General features: G+C 30.7%; 1 protein-coding gene across 1 annotated transcript in view; it reads right to left on the bottom strand.

Annotated features, from left to right (window-relative positions):
• Positions 1 to 3,166: 3,166 nt before the first annotated feature.
• The window catches only part of LOC143243924 (T-complex protein 11-like protein 1), a 40,006-nt gene continuing 19,253 nt past the window's right edge, over positions 3,167 to 23,919 (bottom strand). Inside the window, exons 3-10 of the mRNA XM_076487722.1 lie at positions 22,249 to 22,381; positions 19,557 to 19,677; positions 18,224 to 18,444; positions 17,716 to 17,852; positions 15,692 to 15,885; positions 12,360 to 12,544; positions 11,358 to 11,530; positions 3,167 to 5,336 (exon numbers count right to left, since the gene is read on the bottom strand). Of these exons, the coding sequence (XP_076343837.1) occupies positions 5,113 to 5,336; positions 11,358 to 11,530; positions 12,360 to 12,544; positions 15,692 to 15,885; positions 17,716 to 17,852; positions 18,224 to 18,444; positions 19,557 to 19,677; positions 22,249 to 22,381 (1,388 nt within the window). The 3' untranslated portion in view covers positions 3,167 to 5,112. The remainder of the gene's footprint in view (positions 5,337 to 11,357; positions 11,531 to 12,359; positions 12,545 to 15,691; positions 15,886 to 17,715; positions 17,853 to 18,223; positions 18,445 to 19,556; positions 19,678 to 22,248; positions 22,382 to 23,919) is intronic.

Genomic DNA, 23,919 nt, shown 5'->3' on the forward strand with positions numbered 1-23,919 from the left:
GTTGTACTTAGTTTAGAAAGTTCTTATTTCACGAAAAAAAAAGGTGAAAGGTCAATGTTGTACACTTCAGTGATGTAGAGTATCGTCGGACAGTACCGTTAGACTCGCAACGCTAGAAACTGGGTTTCGATACCCGTGGTGAGCAGAGCACAGATAGCTTATTGTTTTGTGTCTGACAACAAACAATGCCGTTAATGCTGATGGTGACATGGTGCTAATTTTTAAAAATTCTATCTACAATTTTTGAGTTTAATAAAATTATTTCGATACTTTGGCGTTAGACTTCGTTTTAAAACAAAGCTCTGAACGTGTTAATCTTTAGTCCATCCAACGTTCTTCAAAATTACCTCTAACTTCCGGCACTCGTTTTCCCTAAAACTTAGTTTCGGCTCCTCAACGTTCATCCATTCTAACCACCAACAATGTTACTGAATTCCATTTCTGAATTCCGCAATCTCATTGCAAGGATTTAAAAAAAAATCACTCGCTCTTCTTGAAGTTTCGAGACTGTCAACAACAAGCAGGGTTCTAGATTGACTTGCATTATAAAAATGTTTGGAATGACTATAAATATTCGAGCAAGCTACCAGTTTTGTTATGTTCCCTAAGGTTATTACTCAACAGGACGATGTTTGACAAATGCTTCATGATATCAGTACACCTAAAATACAATGCCATCAAACAATTCGTAATGGCAATTTCGTGGGATAAAGATTTTCAATTTTACTTTAGACCCACCGATTTTTGATAAGGTTCTTTTAATGCTTTCGGGCCCGGCATGGCCTAGCGCGTTAAGGCGTGCACTTCGTAGTCTGAGGGTCGCGCCAAACATGCTCGCCCTCCCAGCCGTGGGGGCGTTATAATGTGACGGTCAATCCCACTATTCGTTAGTAAAAGAGTAGCCCAAGAGTTGGCGGTGGGTGGTGATGACTAGCTGCCTTCCCTCTAGTCTTACACTGCTAAATTAGGGACGGCTAGCACAGATAGCCCTCGAGTAGCTTTGTGCGAAATTCCAAAAACAAACAAACAAACTTTAATGCTTTGTGTGAAAAAATGTTTATGAACAGGTTAAAAAGACTATATTTTCTGCAAGTGGTTTTACAAAACTGTGAGAGACAAAGCGAATATATTTGACACTTAAAATTTTTTTCCAGTATTCGTGCTAAGTCCTGTGTAAACATCAGCCATATTAGCTGGCCCTTCCTACATGTTTCATAAAATTGGCATGTCAACGCTTTTTTCTTCTAGACATTGTAGAATTTGTGCCTCCATTTCACTCATATTCTGCTGCATACTCATGGACCCCCCCCCCCAAATCACTTATTTACACTTTTGATGGTTTCACACCATCTACATTGGTAATGACTGTTACATACCTAACGACAACTTGGTACAAGGCTTAAGCGATTACTGAGATAAATGATGCCTCCTTTATTTAACTACTTTTGTTTTTCACAATATATTGAAGCAGTAACTCAATTACTACATTTTAAATGTTACAACTTAAGTGGATTACTGGACCTTTGGTTTCGTGAGAAGCTCTTCCAACACCGAACGTATTCACTCAATAGTTCAACTACAACCGTAACGTTTCCACAGCTCTCTCGACCAACTGCTACTTTTCCTCCTCTGAAAATTAAATTCGACATTCCTAGATTCAAAGTAATGTTGAAGATGCTGCGAAGAACTTGGCGCCAATAAAGTGCTTTTAGACAAACATTCAAATTCCCAGAGGTCGATACTGTTCATCAACAACACAAGATCGGTACGCGGATTTTAATACTTTTAAATGTTCCTTGTTAATATTATCTCGTACCTGGATTGGTCTTTCTTTGTGATCAACAAATACCATTTGTTCATTGTTGACTAGCAGCACAACTGCTTCCATGGTAAGTTAATCCCTACTTTAGACTTCATTTAGTAAGAAAACATGCAGTAAAACTGCCTCTATTACTTGGCCCGTTAGCATCACGTACAATATTCATCTTCGGCTTATAGTTTCAAAACAAAACAAGTCTGTTAACGATTTAAGTTACCTTTAAAGTTTCCTTCACTCCCCAGTGGCATGTCTGCGGACTTACAACGTAAAAAACCGGGTTTCGATACCCATGGTGTGCAGAGCACAGATAGCCCTTTCTGTAGTTTTGTTCTTAATTATAACCAATCAAATCGTCCTTGGATCTTCCCCATTCATAAAATCACTTATAAATGAACCAATATGTGTTTTAATTTTTTGATAAGTTTGTTGGGCTTCTTTACGTCAATGTTCTGTAGAAATATGTTGTATGACCCCTAAATATGAGCTACTTTATTATTGCTTATAAATCATTGTTTTTCGATTAACTACTATATCAGCATACCAGTTCGAGTACCCGTTCTCTGACGGAAGTTATGAAAATTCATTAATAATGATCTTAGGGCATGAAAGATTGATCTACTAACATGTAATTGTAAAAAACGCCCATAAAAACTACAAAAAAATGAAACGAGAAACCGTCAATTGTATCTATCTCCCGACAGACTCAAACTTCTATACCAAATCTGATGAACATCCATCTAAGGGGGCAAACTAGTGGCAAAAAACGCCCACAAAAACTGCGAGTTTGCATAGACCCAACAAATATTAATGTCAAATTTGGTGAAGATCCATCTGCAAGGAACGAAGTAGTGGCAAAATACACCCATAAAAACTGCAAAATATAAAACTGCAAATTGCACCTATCTCCCCCCACACCCAAATTCCTATAGTAAATCTGGTTAATATCCATCTACAGGGGATGAAGTAGTGATAAAATGTACCACCCATAAAAGAGCTGCAGAGATGCAAAACAGATAATTTGTATGTTCCCTCCAGTAAGGACCAAATGAACCTCCACACCCTACAAAATAGTTACGTAGACATATGCAATACTTTTATATCTATATAGATGCGTAACAGTCAAAGAAGTCCAATAATACAATATTGTTAGGAAATGCTTTAAATATAACTTTTTTGTTGGTAATGATAATTACATTAAAGATATGTTCCGTTGCGTAACACTCAAAGAAGTCCAATAATACAATATTGTTAGGAAATGCTTTAAATATAACTTTTTTGTTGGTAATGATAATTACATTAAAGATATGTTCCGTTGCGTAACACTCAAAGAAGTCGAATAATACAATATTGTTAGGAAGTGCTTTTAATATAACTTTTTTGTTGGTAATGATAATTACATTAAAGCTACTTTTCTGCAAATTAAAGAAACTACATTTTTCTAAGTTCTAAAATACAAAATAAAACAATTCTGAAAAAGTCTTATATAGGCTTCAGCCCCTTGTTTTTAAATATAGCTTTCAGAGCTCTTGGCACAGTTCTTTAGACGATCTGGCTTTAAAGTCTTAAACTGTTATTCAGAAACACAAAGGAAAGATTAAAGTACTGATAAAAAATGTCACATATTACCCAAGGTTACTGTGAAGAAATTAAAATATAACAGGTGATAAACACATTTATCAAATATAGACACGTGAAGAACTTGTATCTTAAGAATTTTAAATTTGTATTTTGGGGGAAAAACAACTATATCTACAAGAGAAAATAAAATGTATGATTTTTAACTACAACTAATTCATGAGCCAAAATGATATTTCATGCTGTTACTTATTTTGCTGGTAAGAGAGACTTTTTAAATTATTTTAAACATATATCTTTGTTAACAATGTTTTCAATAATGACGTTTTCTGAAAAATTATCACAATACATTTCAGCAGTTTTATTGTTTGTCTGTTTTTGAATTTCGTGCAATGCTACAGGAGGGCCATCCATCCCTAATTTTGCAGTGTAATACATGAGGAAAGGCAGCTAGTCATCACTGCCCACCGCCAACTCTTGGGCTACTCTTTTACCAACGAACAGTGGGATTGATTGAAACATTATAATGTCCCTAATGGGGCTTCGAACCTGTGACCCTCATATTACGAGTCAAGCGTCACTTAGCCATGCTGGGTCAGTTTATATTTGGACAAAAATTTATTGTTTACTTCTCAACACTTGCATCTTTGACAGTTTCTTATATTCTAGTAGTTATTGTTGAAAGTAACACTTTATGTCTGTTCCCTTTTACCTTTCTTATTCATTTAACACTTAGTCTGCGAGACTATGAAACCAAATTCAGAGGATTGAGTGAGATACAAGGTGATGTCATAGTTTCTGGTATTCATGTTATAAATAAAAAACAATGTGCTCAAATAGAGTTCGATTTTTAACTGAAAAACAAAACATTTCACTGCTAAACAAAGTTATCTTTCAACAATGTTCAGCGACAAAGATGTGGGAGTTAAGGGGCTGGCTGAATTGCATTCCTCTTTCACGAATTCGTAGAAGTTTTGATATTCAGCCAGGTATTTCTACTTGGCCACTATGGGCCTACAAATGTACTTCACTGATCGTTTTGCAGCCTTCTTTATCTACAGAAATCACCAAAAAATGCAGAGAAAACAGCTCTATAGAACGGAAAAACCTAATCTGTACATTAGCCACAAATATAGTGTAAATTTGGCCATGATGGTGGAAACTTCAGTGTAAACTTCTGTTCAAAACTTTAGAAAAGAATAAAGTACTGGGAACAAAGAAAAGTTTTATTTGTGAACCAACCCATCTAACATGTCTCACATCTAGTAGACTGGGTGTTAATGTGAACCAGTACTTGAATCAATTTAACTTTGATATAAAGTTACTATACAAACGTTTAAATAACACCAAAAACCAGAAGAAATAAATTACCTTTGATAAAATGTTAATAAAAGCGCAACATAACCTAAACAAACAATAAAGGTATAATATTCAGCTAACATTTATAACACCTTCAAAGATATTTCAAAATGTGTGATATAAGACACACAGAAAACCTATACTTTTTGTACAAGCAGTAAAGCTCTCTTGCACAGAAAACTCACTTCTCAAACATATTTCTCCACTTTTTTGTTGGGTACATTTGTTAACAAAATGCATTTTTTCTCTTTTGTAACCGTCAAAAGCACATAACAACTAACCACTGTTACTTTTATTTACTGAATTTGCATTATGCATGTTTCTTAAACTTTGGCCAATGTCCAAACTTGACTTCATATTCATGCATCTTTTATGTCATCTACAGGTTTTATATCAGAAAATCCCGTAATAATTTCACTGTAGTAGTCTCCAAACACAGCACGGTTGTAAGTGACAACTTTCAGAAACTGACCGGCAATGCTTGTCAGTTCTGTTTTAAGAATAGACAATCCAATGGGAACCTGAACAGGATTGGCTGTTGAAGATGAAATCACATCTCGCACAAACTGGAATATTCGGTCTCCTAAAACACAGAAAAGTATTAAAATGTAAGATTTTCCATAAAAGAAAATAGAGGAAGGAGTTTTCAAGCACAAATAAAACAAAACCACTCGATATCAGTAATTAGAATAGAAAGCGTGTACTACAGTATGTTTTAAACTATGAACAATGATTTTTAAGCACAGTGGTGATTTATTTTGGGAAAAAAAAATACTACACATTTCGACATAACGTTGGCCCGTCTTCTTCAGATATAATATTAAAAATAAGGGCTGTCTATCTGCTGTCATCTGTTTTAGCAATCTAGCCCCAAGACTGTTGAATAACTTTACAATTAAGTTCTTATTTTTAAAAAAAAATCATTGTGGAAAAAAATAAATATAAACAACTTACAAATTTGTGGACACTCCATACATAATACATATATAAATACTTTATTACTAAAAAAAACTTGCTCACTAATGATCAAATAAATAGAAAAACATATAGAGGGTGATTTGAAAATCATAATTTTCCTACACTAAAAATGTACTTCCGATTAAGTACTTCCCTTTTCCCACAGAGATAGTTATATTATCATTTATTGGCACCCTCTATATGCGAACATTATGCATGCCACAAGTCTTCTGCTTCTACTTATTGGAATCAACGTGTCTTTCATGCAAATCGCCATGCGCCATCTATCCACCAACAGAAGCATAGTACACTCCTATGAGGCAAGTGGCTCCCTCTATGAGCCTCTACCGAACTATCAGTTCGAAGATTGGCAGATGACAGAAGCACCAGAAGTTAGTGGGGAAGAAGAGAGGGAAGTGCCTAAAGGAAATACATTTTCAGTACAAGAAGATTGTAACTTCCCATAAAGTACTTCTCTCCTCTCACAAGATTAGCTAGAATTTTACATTAAGTAGAAGGAGGGACCGATGCGAGGGAATAGCAGTGGTACCCAACCGAAAGCGTCCGAAAGATACCCCTGTAGATCTGAAGGGTATTGGAAAACATCTCTCAGGATATCTGTGTAGATATTCTGAGAGTCAATGTAAGGAAGAATGATACCAGAAGAGAGTATGTGTAAAACTAACAGCAGATGCGGGATCCGTCCCCAAAGAGGTAAAAACAGTTGCCGATCAAAACATCAAAAAACGTAAGACCGCCTAATAATGAGAAAGGATGAAATGATTAGTAGTCCTCGAGAGGGATGCAACAAACTAATTACCTCGTGGAAATACAAGGTTAACAGAACAGCAATAACTGGAATATTGGAGGAGGGGGAAAAACCAAAGGTGGGAAATAAAACAACACAAACCTGAGAAAAAAAAATCCAAATAGATCGAATTAGGCCTAGGAGAATCCTTAGGTTGAGAACGAAATGATAGGCAAACTCTAGAGGCTGAAAACAATAAAGTCCTCGTTAACCACCAAAGGCTTCAGTAGGAGCCACGGCGAAGTCCTGGGTTCTGTAACATTCGACCACCCGATGCATGGCAGCAGGTAATCAATCGTCGAATCGCCCGAACCTCCGGCCCGCGAAAAACGCAAGGCGTTTTTCTAACCAAACTTCAGAATGCATTGCACAGAAAACTCGACGTGCAGAAACAAAGCGATGTGAATTAACTGATAAATTCGAAAAACGAATCTGGTTGAACAGATGTGTATTTTGGCGCTCCAGCTCAAGCACTGTGCAACACTTGTAAAAAAAAAATTTCAATACTATCTTTTATTTTCATTTTTAACCATATTATTTTAATAAGTTTAATGTTTTAGTGTATTTTAAAGTAAATTGTTTGCTTTTAAATTTCGCGCAAAGCTACACAAGGGCTATCTGCACTGGCCGTTCCTAATTTAGCAATGTAAAACTAGAGCTAGTCATCACCACCCACCGCCAACTGTTGGTCTACTCTTTTATCAATGAATAGTGGGATTGTCAGACACTTTATAACGTCTCTACAGCTTAAAGGGCGAGCATGTTTGGTGCGACGGAGATTCGAACCCTCGAACATCAGGTTACGAGCCAAGCGCTTTAACCACATAGCCATGTCGGGCCTAAAGTAGACTACTTTCGAAATTTTGATAAGGCCAAGTTTTCCTTTTTGGCAAGTTTAACCCTACTATTTTAGGATTAAATTATCGAATTTTGTGGAGAATAACATCGCGCTAGTTTAATGTTATGTAAAAATTTATAAAGAAGAAATACTGTGCAATAATAACTCACCATAACATTCAAAAACACGAGCAACAATTACAAAAAAAACAAAACGTATCAAGATAAATGCGAGCCCTGTCATGTTAAAGAGGGCTAAAAGTGACTTGATGAATAATATTTTTATTCATATTACCATGATTTTAGCCGAGATTTTAATTACATGTAGAGATTAAAAAATAAGTAGAAGTAATATTGTCAAAAATATTTGCGATACAATACGGAATCAGAACGATTCAATTCTGTATTCTGAGGTTATTTATAAAAAGGTAATGACTACCGTAAAAAAACTAACCATGATCTTACTAAAGGTAATAAACGAAATGAATAATAAAAATAGATTCGGTATTGTATCGATAAATATTCAAGGTAGTCTAATTCATAAATGGGAGAAGTTGTGTTATACAGAAGAAACTAACAATAATATAAACTTTATTTCAGAAAGAAAGTTAAGTGAAGAGAAACTTTTTAATTTATAGGAAAAAACACAGATTTCCCAAAACATAATCAAGGTTTAATAACTCATGATGACGAGAAACCAACCTGAGGTAAAATGTATTCTAAAGGTGGCTGATACAGATATTAAGGCTTTAATTAAAATAAAACACAAAGCAGCGTTTCGACCTTCTTAAGTCATCTTCAGGTTACCTTTCGACATAAACAATTCTACATGCCAAGAATTAAAAAAACGCTTAAAAATATCACTATAAGCCATTATAAAAAGAAGGAAAATAATACATTTTATAATAATGAAAAATAAGATAAATTTCAGAAAAACAAATTAATATGAATCTCCTTCTTTTATACTTTTTAATTTTTAAATACGGTTTTATATTTTTTATAAGTTACAATTTTATTTTTTAATTTTAGCTTTAATTTTAATTATAATTAAAAATTGTCTATTAATGCTTTACATTTATTTTATCTGTTTTAACTTGTATGTGTATTTTTAACTATTATAAGAATTTTCTGAAAATTAAATCAGGTCACTTATAGAAAACCTGATCTATATAAAAAGGAATATAAAACAAAAGATATGTATATATAAAGGCACAAAGGTGAAGTAGGATCATCGCCTGGAACACCTTGACTTCAAGGAAGAGAACTGAAGTAAAAAATCTATCCAACCCCAAGTGAAGTTTTAGTAGAGGAGTGTAGAAAGTCATGCTTCGCTACTACTGGTTAATGGGTGACAGAGAATGATTTATGTGAGATATACATTGTAATATACTATTTCCAACGAGAGGGTGAGTGTGCGAAAAAGTTCGCGTACAGAGGGCAGTACCAAACGAGAATAGCTAATCTTGGAATAGGAGATAAATAATGTATTGAAATATATATGATTAAATGCTAGTTTACACATTGTAATTTTATTAATGCAACATTTGAAATATATACTGGAAATAAATTGTTTATTTCCTAATAATAGAAAATAAAATATGGAAAAGTGTTAGAACTGAATAAAAACAAAGACTTTTCGACAGTAAAACAGACCATTTCCAAAAACTGGTATCTTAAAAACTAAAGTTGGCATTATTTCTTCATAATGATTAGGGCAACCATCTTTTCATAGGTTCAGCTATCAAATTTATTTTTTCATTAAAATACAATATAAAAAAAAACTTTTCTCTTTAATCCTGGTGTTTACAAACAATTAAAAGCCTTGACTAAATATAAAGCTGAAATCGGCAAAATTAATATTAATTGATAATTACAAGCTAAAAATAGTAATTACTCAATAAATTAATGTTCCCATAAAAGTTATTTGTAGATTCATACCCATTAAGAGAATAGTTTATAAATAGATACATTAATACTTTTAAAACAAAAGTTCATACTACCAATAATATATTTACATAAATTGTTTATAATTAAAGAGATATTTGACAAAAGCAACATCTCAAATTGTAAGTAGCTGTCTCAAACATTCTTGAGTGGCAGAATTTGGTCCCATATTATTTTTGATAGGGAATAGTTCAACATAAGGCTGATTTTGACAGTCAGAAATCTCAAAATTGGAAAAAAGTAAAATTCATGTATGTATTCTCAATCACTATTTTTATATTTAATTAAAATGTGTTGTTAAATGCAAAGGTACACAAATCAGATATCTTTGCAGTGTCCACAGTCAGTAACCAAACCCATATTTTTTCATGATAAGACTATAAATTTACTGTTAAGCCACCAGGGGACTATCTATTATAATAATACTCTGTGTCCTGAAAATGTGCATGCACTTTACTATCTAAATGCATATGGACACACATTTCACTTTAATAAATATAAAAAATAGGTGGAAAAATATATTTTTAGTAGACACTACACATTAGGTCTTATAACAATATTATAAGTTTAATTCCTGATAGTATTAGGTACAGTAAAGTTTACCCCATGTTATTCTAGAAATCCTTTTGCAATAAAAATAGTAATAGGAGCATAAATGTTTTTGCTAGCATTCAAATAAAGGCCTGACATGTAATATGTACATAGTGTTGACCTTAGTTACTGCTAGATGCTATGAAATGGTAAAATAAAGCTACATAGTATATTTATTAATAGGACACTACTGTATGATTTTTACAACATCTTTAAGAATCATTTGTTAAAAACATCTATGCAGTTTTTTCCCATAATAAAAGGCCCAAGGCAGCTTCCTTGTTTGTTTCCTTAAGGCCAGCTCTGAGTGTGGGTTATCAACAATGACATTTCCTAATTACAACAAACAGACAAACATCAAGATTTTAAATTTAAGAACAGTTATATAGAAATAAAGATCAGTTCTTATTATCTTCTTTATCTGAAAATCTTGTTTTGTTTTTAACATAGAACAAACTAGTTTCAGAACCTTGGGCTACACTTCAGAGGTACATATCTATCAAATAATGTTTATAAAAACGATTAAAACATATATCAAACCTCCAATAATACTTAAGTAAGTTAAAGTACATAAATATAAAATAAAATAAAAAATAATAAACATATACAAACAATTTGTAAATTATATTACAACTATCGTATAAGGCATTTACCATAATACTCATAGAAAACAAACTTAATATTAATTCATAAGTACGATTCCAAAAACCCTAAGTAACATTTCAAAACAGCACTGATTACATATTACTATTTTTAGAAGCAAACTCTGATAGCACACACTTGTCTCTTTTAAGGCATATATATCAAGATCATAAATAACTAACCCTTTATCTTTAATTCTTAAAGCAACAACTTGCTATTACACATCAGAATAAGCAAGCTTTGCTTTGCTAGCACAGTGAAAATTTTATATAGTTGTCTTTCCACTGACTGATACAACCAATAGGCATTCTCCAAATGCAATGTATGAAAACTCTCTGCTGTACTGACAATGCTCTATGCTTTTTGGGCCATGGCATAACTATAAAACTTAATATAGTGTTAAACACGGTTTATATCAAGGTTTATATATGGAGTGTTAATAAGTTTATTTCTTCTAGCATACACCAGTACTATATGTCAGCTCTTTCCTAGCTTCTTTCTGTATAGTTAAGACATTGTATGGGATACCATGACAGTTATTTCAGACCATAAATTTGATCAGTATGCTTATTTAACCAGAACCCTTCCAATATGCCCTTGGTACAAATACAATGATATACTAAAGGATATGTATTCTCATCCTGGCTCATTCTATAGTCAACAGAGATCAGTGAAGCATTATCATAGTGTTGAAATTTACATTCTGTAACAGCATGGAAAGAATAGCAACACATTCTTTTTCCCTAACACACTTTTGCACAGTACTGTAGGTTATATAAACTTCTGGACAAAACAATATTCATACAGGACTTAATATTCACTTACTGACAATAATTCGAACCCTATGGTTTGCTGATGAGATGTTACGGATTTGAATTGTTAAGCTCTCCTCCTGATCACCAGTGAGAGACTTAAAGTCATGGTTTTTGAGAAACTTCTGACACTCTTGGATAATGTAAACTGAAACACCTTCTAGTTTAGAAGAAAGTTCACTTTCTCTGGAATTTGCAAAACACAGAATAAAAAAAAACTGTAAATGATGCAAAGTAATACTTTTTAATTTTTTTGCACTCTTTAGAAGGAAAGATGAAATAGAATAATTTAATATATTTATTTTTTAAGAAAAGATATTTTTTTATAAAATAATGTTAAATACACAAAAGTATTTCAATAGTGCTAAACAAAATTGGAACTTTTCCAAAATACAATAGCAGCAACTTTAAAAGTAGACACATTCTCATTTTAATAATTACAATATCTTGCCCATATTATCATTATCAGGTGTTAACTGATAAAAACTCAGTAGTATGGGTTGAAATGTTTCAATTATTAAAATGAGAACTTGCCTATTGTAGAAGTTACTGGTATTGTATTTTGAATTACTTACTTCAGAAAAACTCCTCAGTAAATATTAAACTGAACTTTGTACTATTGGTGATACAACTTAGAAAACAAACCATTTTATCTTAAGACAAATCCTGATTTTTTAATTATTTGTACAAAAATTTAATACTAAAACCTTTTCAGTTAAAATTATACAGCATACAATAATTGTAATCTAAAAATGCCACTTAATGATTGTGTTATGTTGATTAAAAAGAATATCATTTCTGAAGAAATATTTTAATGACACAAACTTTATAAGAGAGAAAATGTTATGTAAGCTTGACATAAATAGAGGTCTGAGTGGTGTGTTGACTCCATAAACTTTGAAGCTTGTTATGAACAAAAGTTAAATACATAACATCTCAAAACAAATATGTAAATTATCATCACATATCTGGTTTGAAAGTGATGATATAAATAAAACAAAACTTGAAATCAGACCTGCACTGAGAACTTCCTGTCATCAAAATCATAACATTTTCCTTCAGGTGTTCCTTAAAGTCACTGACACTTTGAACAGGACTACCAATAACACCATAAGTTACTAAAAGCATAGAAGCCACCAGTGTTGCCATGGTCACTTGGTCTCTTATAGTCAAGAATCTAGATTTGTCCATAATCAGAGACTTTAAGAGGAAAAAATGCAATTATAAATTATATTGACATTTCTAAGAAACTATAAATAACTACTTGAAAATATGATTTCTAATTCAATTAAAATGCTTTAAAAGTGATGGTTTGGAGTTGGTGCTGCATATTAAAACTAAAAACATTACAGAAAAAATATATTTAAATGCTATACATGCCTATTGTAATAAGAACAAAAAACAGACAGTAACAGTCTAAAACACAATCTTTGGATTACATATTGTTGGAATATTATTTCAAAAACATAAACAACAAATTTATCAAATATTGTTCATATCACAAGTTTTATCAGAGTTTGCTAGATGTTAAAGTTTTCCCTAATCTGCATTAAACATTATCTTATCATTTAAAAAAAAAAAAAGCTCAGTGCACAAAACTGACGCAGAACTTTAAATGGATAAAATAAGTTTTGTGTCACATCTATCACATCCATTAATAACATTTCTTTACATTTACATATTAATATGATGGCAATTTATATTTATGTAGTTAAATCATAATTAACAAAAAAAGAAAAAAAAGAAAAACAATGGTTGATACTTTGGTGAAAAGGAAGGGGAAATGAATAGTTTTGTGTATCTGCTCTTCATTCTCATGCCAAACTACAAAGAAGGTAAAAAGTAAAAAATGGCATATTCAACAGAGTAGTACAAAGATTGTTAATCTGTAGTTAAGCCCAAAGCTGAACAATGACAACAAAGAAAACAGAAAACAAATGTTAGATGTAACAAGCAGAACTAAGAATAAAAAAAAAAAAACATCCATGGAAATAAACAGTTGAAAAGTTAGTTGTGTAGATTTAAAGAAAACAGTCAAGTTAAGTAACTTTTTGAATGAATGGGCTAACCAAACACACAGAGGAACAGCTTAGAAGAAATCCAATCTGTAAGTTGGTAATACAAGAGGTGAACCAAGAGTCTGAGAGCCCAAAATGGCTGGTTTGTACAAATATGTTTTCATGTACAAGAGAAGAGATGACAAACTGAGAAGTTCTTTCACTTTTACTAAATAAAACAAAAAAAATGGACTAAATCATTCAAAGACACCAACTCCTAATTTTTCACCTCCAATTTTAAAAATCCCTTGTTCGCATCAGAAACCTTTGAAGCCACTTGAGAAGATGAATAAGCATTAGAAAGTTTGTACTTTCAAACATAACAAATTGCAATGGACGATGCACAAGAAAATAACACAAAGATTAATGAAGAAAAGGATAAGAATAAACTGACTGGATGAAAAGATCACTAATAAAACCTTTTTGTTGAAGAAAAGTACTGATTAACTTATGATGAAAGCAGCTGATATTAAACCCTCACTGCAGAAGAGAATCAGTTTCATTGTATCTTCTGAAGATAACTTTCATGGAGTAGGCAGTTCAACTTGGAGAATACAAAGTAATTCAGTACAGTAGTGGGTGTTAAAATTTAAATTTATCAAAAACCTGATGCCCATTTCAAATATGATTAGGTTAATAAATAGGTTAATGAGCCTTTTTAAAGCTAGCAAGAAAACTAAAAGCACCAAACCAAGGTTGAAAAAAAATTTCATGGCCAGTATGAGAAAAGCTACTAAAACAATTTGTTCTTCAATATTCTTGTCTCAACTGGAATATCCAAACAATTGTTCAATTACCTTGTGTTTTTTTTTCAAACAATAAATAATAATAATTAAAGGGTCGTAAGTTTATCAAAATATTAAATACTAACCTGACCTGTTTCACTTAACAGTTTTAGTTTTGTTTCCTACATAGAACAAGAAAACTTACAAATAATGTAATTTTAGTTTATTATATATATTACTGAATACAAGAATTCAACATGATTGTTCACACTTATAAAATTAGCTATCTTTTGTAACTGTCTTTTTACAGGTATTTGTAATTCTTATTCAAGTCTTAATGAAGAATAAAAATAAAATTAGTGGTAATTTTTCAATTAAGGCAAAACATAATTTTCTATAATCTCTTTTAAATTCATACTTAAAACAAAAATTTAATTTTTTTTACTGCAACTTTCACTTAGAGATAATTTTTGGAAAGTTCGATAAGGAAAAAAATTTCAAATAAATATTGAAAATAAAATCACTTATGACATAATTCAAAATATAATCATTATTGCAGAAGGAAAGAATAATAACAAGTGACATATATTAACAGATATTTAGTTCCACGAAATTTTATTTTGAACAAGTCAGCTCCAAAACCTAGGATACATTTTATAATCCCACATTGTAGCTTGTACCCTCAGATCTTTTTTAAAATATGCAGTTTATTTGGTTTAATTTTAATGCATTTTGTTTATGGCTTAAAAATGTATGGTTATAATATACATATATAAAATATATATATACATATTCATCTGAATGTGTCAGGTAAACACACAAATTACTTTTATATCAGATGATACAAATTAATAACAACACATCACAACTTTTGTAAAACAAGTTTTATGAAGAAAAAAAGCAGAGAAACAAACTTTAGAATGTTTCATAATATTTCTACCAATATGCATGTGATGGCTAAATTACCAATGTACAAAAGGAAATTGACAACTATTTTTACAAAGTCAATGTTGATATTTCTCTCAATCATTATGAAAATGTTACTGAATGCATACAAGGAAATACGATCATATTTTCTAAAAGTCGTAGAAAACTATGACATCACAGGTTTAGAACTTTCAACTAAACCTCATCACATCTCATACACAGTACTGCACTGAAACAGTTGTTTACAAAACAGGATATTTAGTTAGTCTCCAGTAATCTCTCCTTACCAATACCTGCTATTTGAAATTTTGTTTTTGTTCATGCACCCAATGTTCATATGTTCAAGGGTTATAAACTTGTTTTAAAGCTGTCGATCTGTGTCTCATTTTGAAACTTAAACTCTTCTGAAACAAAAGATAAAAAAAACAATATTTAAGGCTTAACTTTTCGTTCCTTCTTTGCTTAAATGTGGTCTTTTTTAATGTATAATTCTTATTTGATACAAATCTGTTTGGTTTTAAAGTTTATTTATTTTCACTTTTCAAAAACATATTTTAGTTTATACACAATTATGTACTGTGCTCTCAGCAACGTAACAACAACTAGAAACTGACATTTAAATCAAAATATTCACTTACTTCAGGAAAGGTATTATTATCACTCCACTCAAGCAGCTCCATGTAGGCTGTTACTAATACATTGTGCTCTGATGGAACAGGGGCTTTACTAGCACTTGCTTTATTTCCGAGTTCTGCAGGTGATGAATGCTGCAGCTTTGTAAAACTCCTATATAACCACTGTCGTGTGAATTCCAAGCCATCCACGCATAATTCTAAATGACAACAAATGTTACATGCTAAATGAACACCTAAAAAATAAAGCTTTTCATCTCTGTAGTACTTTAGTCTTAATTATATATGACTTATTTTAAAGTTTTCCCCCTTTCAATTTTCAACTTTAACACACTAGTATCATACTTATATTCTAGTATGTGTCATTATATGATAATGCAATCTGCTTTACCTGTAGAATAGCCAATGACACTTCTAATAATTCCCAGCTATCTGTACTTAGATCATTGATATACAAGTTTAGTTTTCAGTCAAGTATAAGCCATGACTGGAAAAAGAAAACTAAAATGTGAAAATATTCTTAATGAGCTGAACATGAGATATAAAGCTTTACTTTGATGAAGCAGGTACAAGATCAAGGGTTGTTGGTGTAGATTCAATTAGTATTCTGGACCAATGAGTTGAATTCAAACTTATTCTTGATTCAACCTTAGACTGGTAGTGATTTGGGATCTACATTAGAGAATACAAGTCCTATTTATGAGCTGCTTAAGTAAACAGAATAACCTTTGACAGTTCAATGCTAGATCTCTATGGCTAGGTATAGTAAACTATCACCTAGCATCCTTAGGATGGTCACCAAAAGGTACCAGATAAGAAGCAAATGAATAGGAAAACTGGTAACATTATGATCTTATTTATTCTCTAATGAGATGAATGCAGAATAAGTCATTCATACTTGATGTATCTGCTAAATTCAAAAGCAAAGATGGAAAGACCTAGAGATACAGATATGTGCAAATTTCAGCAAGGATAACTAAGATCCAGAGAGGACAGCTGCAAAATGAAAAATTAACAACACTGTTTTCTTATGAAACCTGCATTTTAGTAACAGAAAAACCAAAAAATAAAACATGATTACTTAAAAACAGCATCTGATAATGGTACAGCTCTGAAACTATATTTCACAGATATTTAATAGTACCTTATTTGTAGAGAGGGAAGATGAGACAAAGTAAAACTGAATGTGATTTTGATTACATATTGAAGTGCAGAACAACAAATTGACTAATAGCAGATCACAACATTATATAAAACTTGCAGGATCTATCACAGCATAGAAGTATTAATATGTAATGAGAACAAACTAACAAAACTACATAAATATTACTATGTATCAACGTTATTCTTAAACTGGAGAAAAAGGGATCACAACACAGTAGTATATACATTAAAACTAGAAAAGTAAAAAAAAAAAGAGAGAGAGAAAAAAATTAAGAAAAAGAGCACACACAATAAAATCTGGTAAGAACAGCTTTAACGTGTCAAATTAATAATGGAACAATACAGAAGAACAGTTTGTAGGTAATTAATATTTTGACATACATGATTCAAAAAGGTCCAGTTAAAGCAGCAGAGAAATGGCTATATTAACCAATTATATAAAACTCAAAGTGTAAATATGAAAATTAAACAATAATTAAATCCTAAACATATATTAATTTACTTAAAAGTACACAAACAGTTACGCTTGAATTTTTCTACTACAACGCTGTTGGTGCTTGAAAATAATTTATTTTATATTTGTTAAAAAATATGAATAGATACTTCGCATTTAATTAAAATATCATTTTCATGCTTGTTTCATAATATTTTTATTCTGCACAAAAATTTACACAGGTTACGGTTTATAATAAAAACCTCAATTAATAAACCAAAACAAACTTTCCATTTCAGAACTAATGTCAAAACAATTATATCATTTTTCAATGGATATTTCTACTTTTTTAGTTACAGGGAAGTTTAAAAATATGCAATGTTTTCTGAAACTTGCTGTTATTTTTAGTTACTTAGTACTTGCAAATTCTTACCCTTCTGCTTTTCCAGAAATTCTTGAAATTTCTTGCGTTCATAATCTATAGAATGTTGTTGAATGTGGGGTCTAAACTGCTTGATTGTGAAATTAGCCATGTCAAGTTTCATTAAATCAATAGTTTCTAAAATCCCTCTAAAACAAATCAATAAAACTGGTTATGTTTTTGGTCCAGACTGTTTTCAGTATGCTGCTAAGAAAAACACTATTAAAGCAATCCAGTTTTGCCATCATGCACAACTTTTAATATTTAAAACTGAATAATAATTCATTAAAAAATATCAACTTCAATGTTTTACACATTTTCATTGTATTTTCAGGATAAAAAATTGACAATTTCTACATTCAACAAAATATTCATCTAACTTCTGTCAATCCATCAATAATTTTGTATAAAAAATACTGAAATAATATTTGTACTTGAATAAAGTCAACAATACATTTATCTAACTTCTGTCAATACATCAATAATTTTGTATAAAAAAACACTGAAATAATATTTGTACTTGAATAAAGTCGAAACTTCTGTCACAGTCATAAGTTCCTGAATTCTCTGATCTCTAATTGGAGCACAGAGACGAGTCATCACAGACAACACAAAGTTAGCATATTTCTGAAAATCAAGGACTCCCTTCTCAGCTTGTTGTTTAATTAAGTCAATATCTAGGACTTCCTCTATCTCGGTCCTTAATCGACTGTGTTGAGGCAGCAGTAAAGTCATCAATCCCTGTAATCATACAGTAAGTGTTATATTAAACACTTGAAGGATACAATTTTTTCCAAAAAGTTATGCATGCATGTACTTAAAGAAAGATTTTCCAACCTAAATTATTTCTTGAATGAAAATTAATCAACATCCTGATACACGTGATTACAGTGTAACAAACATACAATGAAACAGTAAAAAAATCAAACAAATTTATAAGAAGTAGACAATAATGATGAATAAATACATTGAATTTGTTGTTTTTTTAAGCTGCTTCTTTCTCATAACTTCAGAGGCTTCAAGGAAATTAAAATTTCAGATTTCTAGTATACAGTATCTCCCTGGATATATGAGAAGATTGTAAACAAGTTTTATTACTATTTAGAAAAAATAAAGCAACTGTTAGTATAATTTTAAAACTACAATCACCTAATAGTTTCTCAATCCACAGTCACATATACATACATAAAATGTGAAGAATGTGTCATACACAGGTAAAAGTTTCAAACATATGAATATGGTATCTAAGGCAACCATTTGATGACGTATATAGTATTAACACAATCATTCACACTTAATCCCACAAAAACCGCACCATGTTCAACATTAATTCATTACTTTTACTAGCATATTACCACAAAGTAAGTTTGAAGATGTATTTTGAAAATTTATGCTTTTCTTGCCACTTCTGAGACTATTGAATTTCAAAATAGAATGTAAAAGATTTATTTACCTGTTTGATAGTTTCAAGAATTCAGTTTCTTACATTCTCACACTAACTAACTGCCAGTTAACTATCAATTTCAAAACTACAGTGTTTCTATTTCTACTTAATGCTACCTTTCTCTTTTAAACAAATATCAGATGATCTCAGATATCATAAATTGTAACAAAATAAACACAAACACTTCAATTTTTTTTTCTATTCACCCTAATGCCATAAAATTGTAAATGGTAAATTAAACCAATCAAAAACTGTTATTTCCTACACGCATTTGAAATGCAACAGCAAATTTAACATTTGTAATTATGAATATTAAGCATTTCTTAACTAACAATAACACTAGTTGGATTTAATATCAGTTATCTAAGAACTCAATTTTTTTTTTGCATAACAAAGAACAAATGATTACCTCTTTCACATCATTTAACAAAACCATAGCCTGGATGTAATTACAAGGATCTTCCTTCAGTTCTTCCTCTAATAAATCCCAAAATGCTTGTTGTACTATTTTCTTAACTTGATCTTGGAGACTAGAAGTAAAACATAAATTAGTTTTATTTATGTAACTCATGAGGTTAAGAAAATTTAAGTCAAAAACTGGAATACATATCACAATTTGAAAGATCACCATTTGCTAACTTTAAGAAAGTGACTGAATGTGTCCACATTTAACAGGGTTTGGTTTGATAAACAAAACTGTACTGTTTTGCACACAATGGCAACAACAGCAAATTTGTTTTTTTTTCTTTATCAAGTCTAATGATAAGTAAATTTCTTTGAAGACAAAAATTGCATATCATACAACATAGCCATAATCTTACCATAATCTATAAATGTAAGTTTAAGAGCATAACTTAATCATATAGCAGCAACATCTTCCCTCCTGGTTTGCAAATATTTCTGACACCAATGAATGTTTTCTGGAAACTTTACAGAAACTCTACTGAAAATTGCAAGAACTGATTTCCTAAAAAGGTCACACAGTAACTGAAAAATATCAAAAAGGTTAATTTAAAAAAAAACAGTATAATTCATTTTTTTTAAGATATATGAATATTTTTGTCCACAACTTAATGAACCACAAGGACTATCAAAATTTCATGAAGAACAGTAGAAGTCCTTTAAATTAAAAGAATATCCATTCACTTGTGTATTAAAATGAAGGAGAACACTTTGGTATAAACAAAAAAAGAGGGAATATCAAGGACCATCTGAGACATGGAGGTTTCAGATTCTGTGAAACAAGACAGATATGTTACTGAAACTCATATACTTTAATTTTAGTTGGAATAACAAAATTGTATCAACAGTTTACAAATAAGAGTAAACCAGATAGTTGTGCTACTAAATCTTAAATCATGCATATCAACCTCAAACAGAGATTCCTATTTTAGTGGGTATTTAAAGTAAGATAATCTCTTAAAATAAACATTAACAAAGTATCACATACATCTTCAAGGGCAGTTAATATAATTGTATGTAATTACAATGCCATTCATATAAAAGAAACTCTTTATATTTCAACCATCACCTAATTGAAAGTTATGAATATATCTCTATATAAAAATGTTTTTGTTAGTTTACCAATGAGTAAGAAAAGTTCCATTAAATGCCCTTTTAGTACCAAGATCCAAGAGGTCAGAGCCACTGAAATATAAGTTAATAGCACATCCATTTTAAAACAAGGTATACATAATTTAGTATATTTAGTACAGTTCTTTCATTTTCTGTGAATAAGAGTTTCTGGAATTTTTTACCTCTAGTTGCCAAATTAGAAATCAAATTTAAATGCAGGTACAAATTTTACACACACATTTTCTTCAAAATACCAGCAAAACAGTTTTCATTTTTGATGGGTTATTCAAATATCTAACCAAAAGTTAATTAAAATATTATTGTCAGGTATCTCAAATGTTGAATTTATATATGTAAATAACAATTCAGTCATCACAAAATCTACTATTATTAATTACAACATCAGCAACAGTAATTACATTTTTGAGAATTTAGCATAACTTATATATCTTATTATCTACTTGTAAATATAATTTAGTGATACTAAATTTAAACTTTTTATACCTGAAATTCTCATTCACTGAGGTTTATTTTAACTTTACATTAAAAAATGCCTTTTTTAATTCTTGAGATTTTATTACACTTAAATACTTTTAATCAGAATACTGCACAAAATGTTTGAACTTTCTTTTTAATACCTTCCTTTACTATTAAAAAGAAACCAATAATCAAGTACAAAGAAATTTTTATACAAAAACAATGACAAAAATCAAAGACAGAAATTACAGTTAAGTGCAAGAAACATGTTAAAAATTTTAATGTTTATCAAATCTCAAAATTAAAAAAAAAAAAAAACTTAGCAGTGCTAATAAACTGTTTTCAGAAGAGTAGCTCTAAAAAACAACATACACCACCTATTGAAAAAAAAACTTATCACAAGTAGACTATACCCTGGAAGCTGGCAGATTATTGTCTATTTTTGCAGTTGTAAGGCACTCTTATCTTATATGTAAACACACATGTGCATATTGCATCATATTCAGTACAGTATTTCATTTTTTTAATTTTTATTAAGCCTATCACAGATATCAAAACCCAGTTTCCAATAGTATAAATCTGCAAAAACATACCACTGTTATACTGAGATACACATTTTTTGATAATAATAGTTTCAGTAGATGTTTTATTTCTGGTGGACAAACTACCAATCAAATTTAGAAAAAACAAAATATATATATATATATATATATATATATCACTGTAGAAGTCTTAAAATAAATAATCCTTAACCTATTTCTGCATAAACACTAAAATTATAATTTTTAACAATTGTTTCTTATATCATGTGTAATATTTGAGTTAGGCCTAATACTGTTGAGCTCTTGGTGTATTTTGGAGAAAAAACAAACAGAGCAAAATACTGAAGGTAAAAAAAGATACAGTACACAAAAAAGTCTGAAGTAGCACCAACAGTTTAAAGGCCTAGCATGTATATCTTTTCAACTTTCCATATAGCTCTTTATATTATTCAATTTCACAACTTCCTACATGATAATTTGCTACACATCGTCTTTCTAAAAACTAACCTATTTCCAGTAGCTTCTTTTTTTTCTAAGGCAAAATCTTCATTCAAAGCTATCTCATGAGTCAGCAACATGTCAGATATACTAGAGGCTGCCTTCATAAACTGTTCTAAAGACACAAATCTTGGTGGAGAAGCTAGTTTAAAAAACAAACTTGCATTATTTCATTAAATAAAAGTGAATACACACATTTTTCTTATTAATGAAGTTTTTAATAAGGAGTTTATTTTCCATAAAGTAGTGATAGTGATGCCAGCACTTGAACTTACTTGTAGTGATAGTGATGCCAGCACTTGAACTTACTTGTAGTGATAGTGATGCCAGCACTTGAACTTACTTGTAGTGATAGTGATGCCAGCACTTGAACTTACTTGAGCTGCTTTGTCATTTTTCATGTTTACATGAAGATTTTTTTTCCTTTTTCAAAAACAGGCCCACTTTACCCAACTGAATATCTCTAAATTTTTTTCTTGAGAATTTCAACCATGCTTATAAGTGTGCTATTTGAGTTGCACATGTATTAGTAAAAAAGCCTTGTGTAATACAACCATATCAATGTTTATAAACACACTGTACCTTAGGCACTAAAATGCCCTATGCCACATTAGTCATCAAGTACCCCTACAGAGAAAATTTTGAAAGAGAAACCTTGATGAACAACAGTAATAAAAACAACTAAAATATATGTGTATATGCCATGTGATAAACTGTAATATATGCTTTAAGTTTTAAAGAATTCAAAAAGGATGACTTGTATATAATACCTAACCAACAGAAATTGTTACTTACAGAGAAATTAAGAGGTATGTGTCTACATATATGCTTTATTTTAAAACTACTATTCAAATCAGTACTTTTTGTATATTACATAACTTAAAAGGTAAATGTAACAACTCATATGAATTAAGTATACAAATAGTACCACTAAACTCTGTAATATACATTTACATTTAAATTGTATAAATAACTTCATTATTTAGTTACAACAAAACTGCACCATGTGTATCTGTGTTATACATAATAACTGAACTTCACAATGTCAACTTTAATGTACTTGAATAAATATGTCAAGACAAGTCTACATATAAAACAGTTCTGTCTTCTGAAAGGGCATCCAAGATGACTCCAAGAGGAAAGCACTCAAATTACATGTGTTTGTATGTTGTTTTAAATTAAAAATTAAATTAAGGTCAACTTACAACCACATAGCTGACTTCCATCAACTTGGAAAACTTTGCATTGCATGTATGAAGGATCACCAATGCTTATAGTTTCAGTGACATGTTTTGTTTTCATTTGATATTTTTGTTCCCCCTCTAATCAGTGGTAAAAGCAAATTTAATTTACCAGTACAGCAGTGGTGTCTGCATCACCCCCACAAAAAACACAAGTAACACTATGTAACATAAATTTTGTTCCTAGATAGTATATGTTATTTCTTAATTGATTATGTTTTAAAAATACAGAAAATGGCCATTTTTCCCTTCAAATTTTGCTTTTGTGACATGGATACTGAAATTTAGGAATTAACCTATTTTCTATGCAAAACAGGCAAATTTGCACATTTTCATTTATGTGAGGTCTGAATAAAACAACATATGAATCAAGATTTACATGTATTTATACTAAAGTTAAACAAAAATGTTTAAAAGTGAGTAGTTTTTCAAGATTTGC

This window comes from Tachypleus tridentatus, chromosome 2 (assembly GCF_004210375.1).
Source record: "Tachypleus tridentatus isolate NWPU-2018 chromosome 2, ASM421037v1, whole genome shotgun sequence".
Classification (NCBI taxonomy): domain Eukaryota; kingdom Metazoa; phylum Arthropoda; class Merostomata; order Xiphosura; family Limulidae; genus Tachypleus; species Tachypleus tridentatus.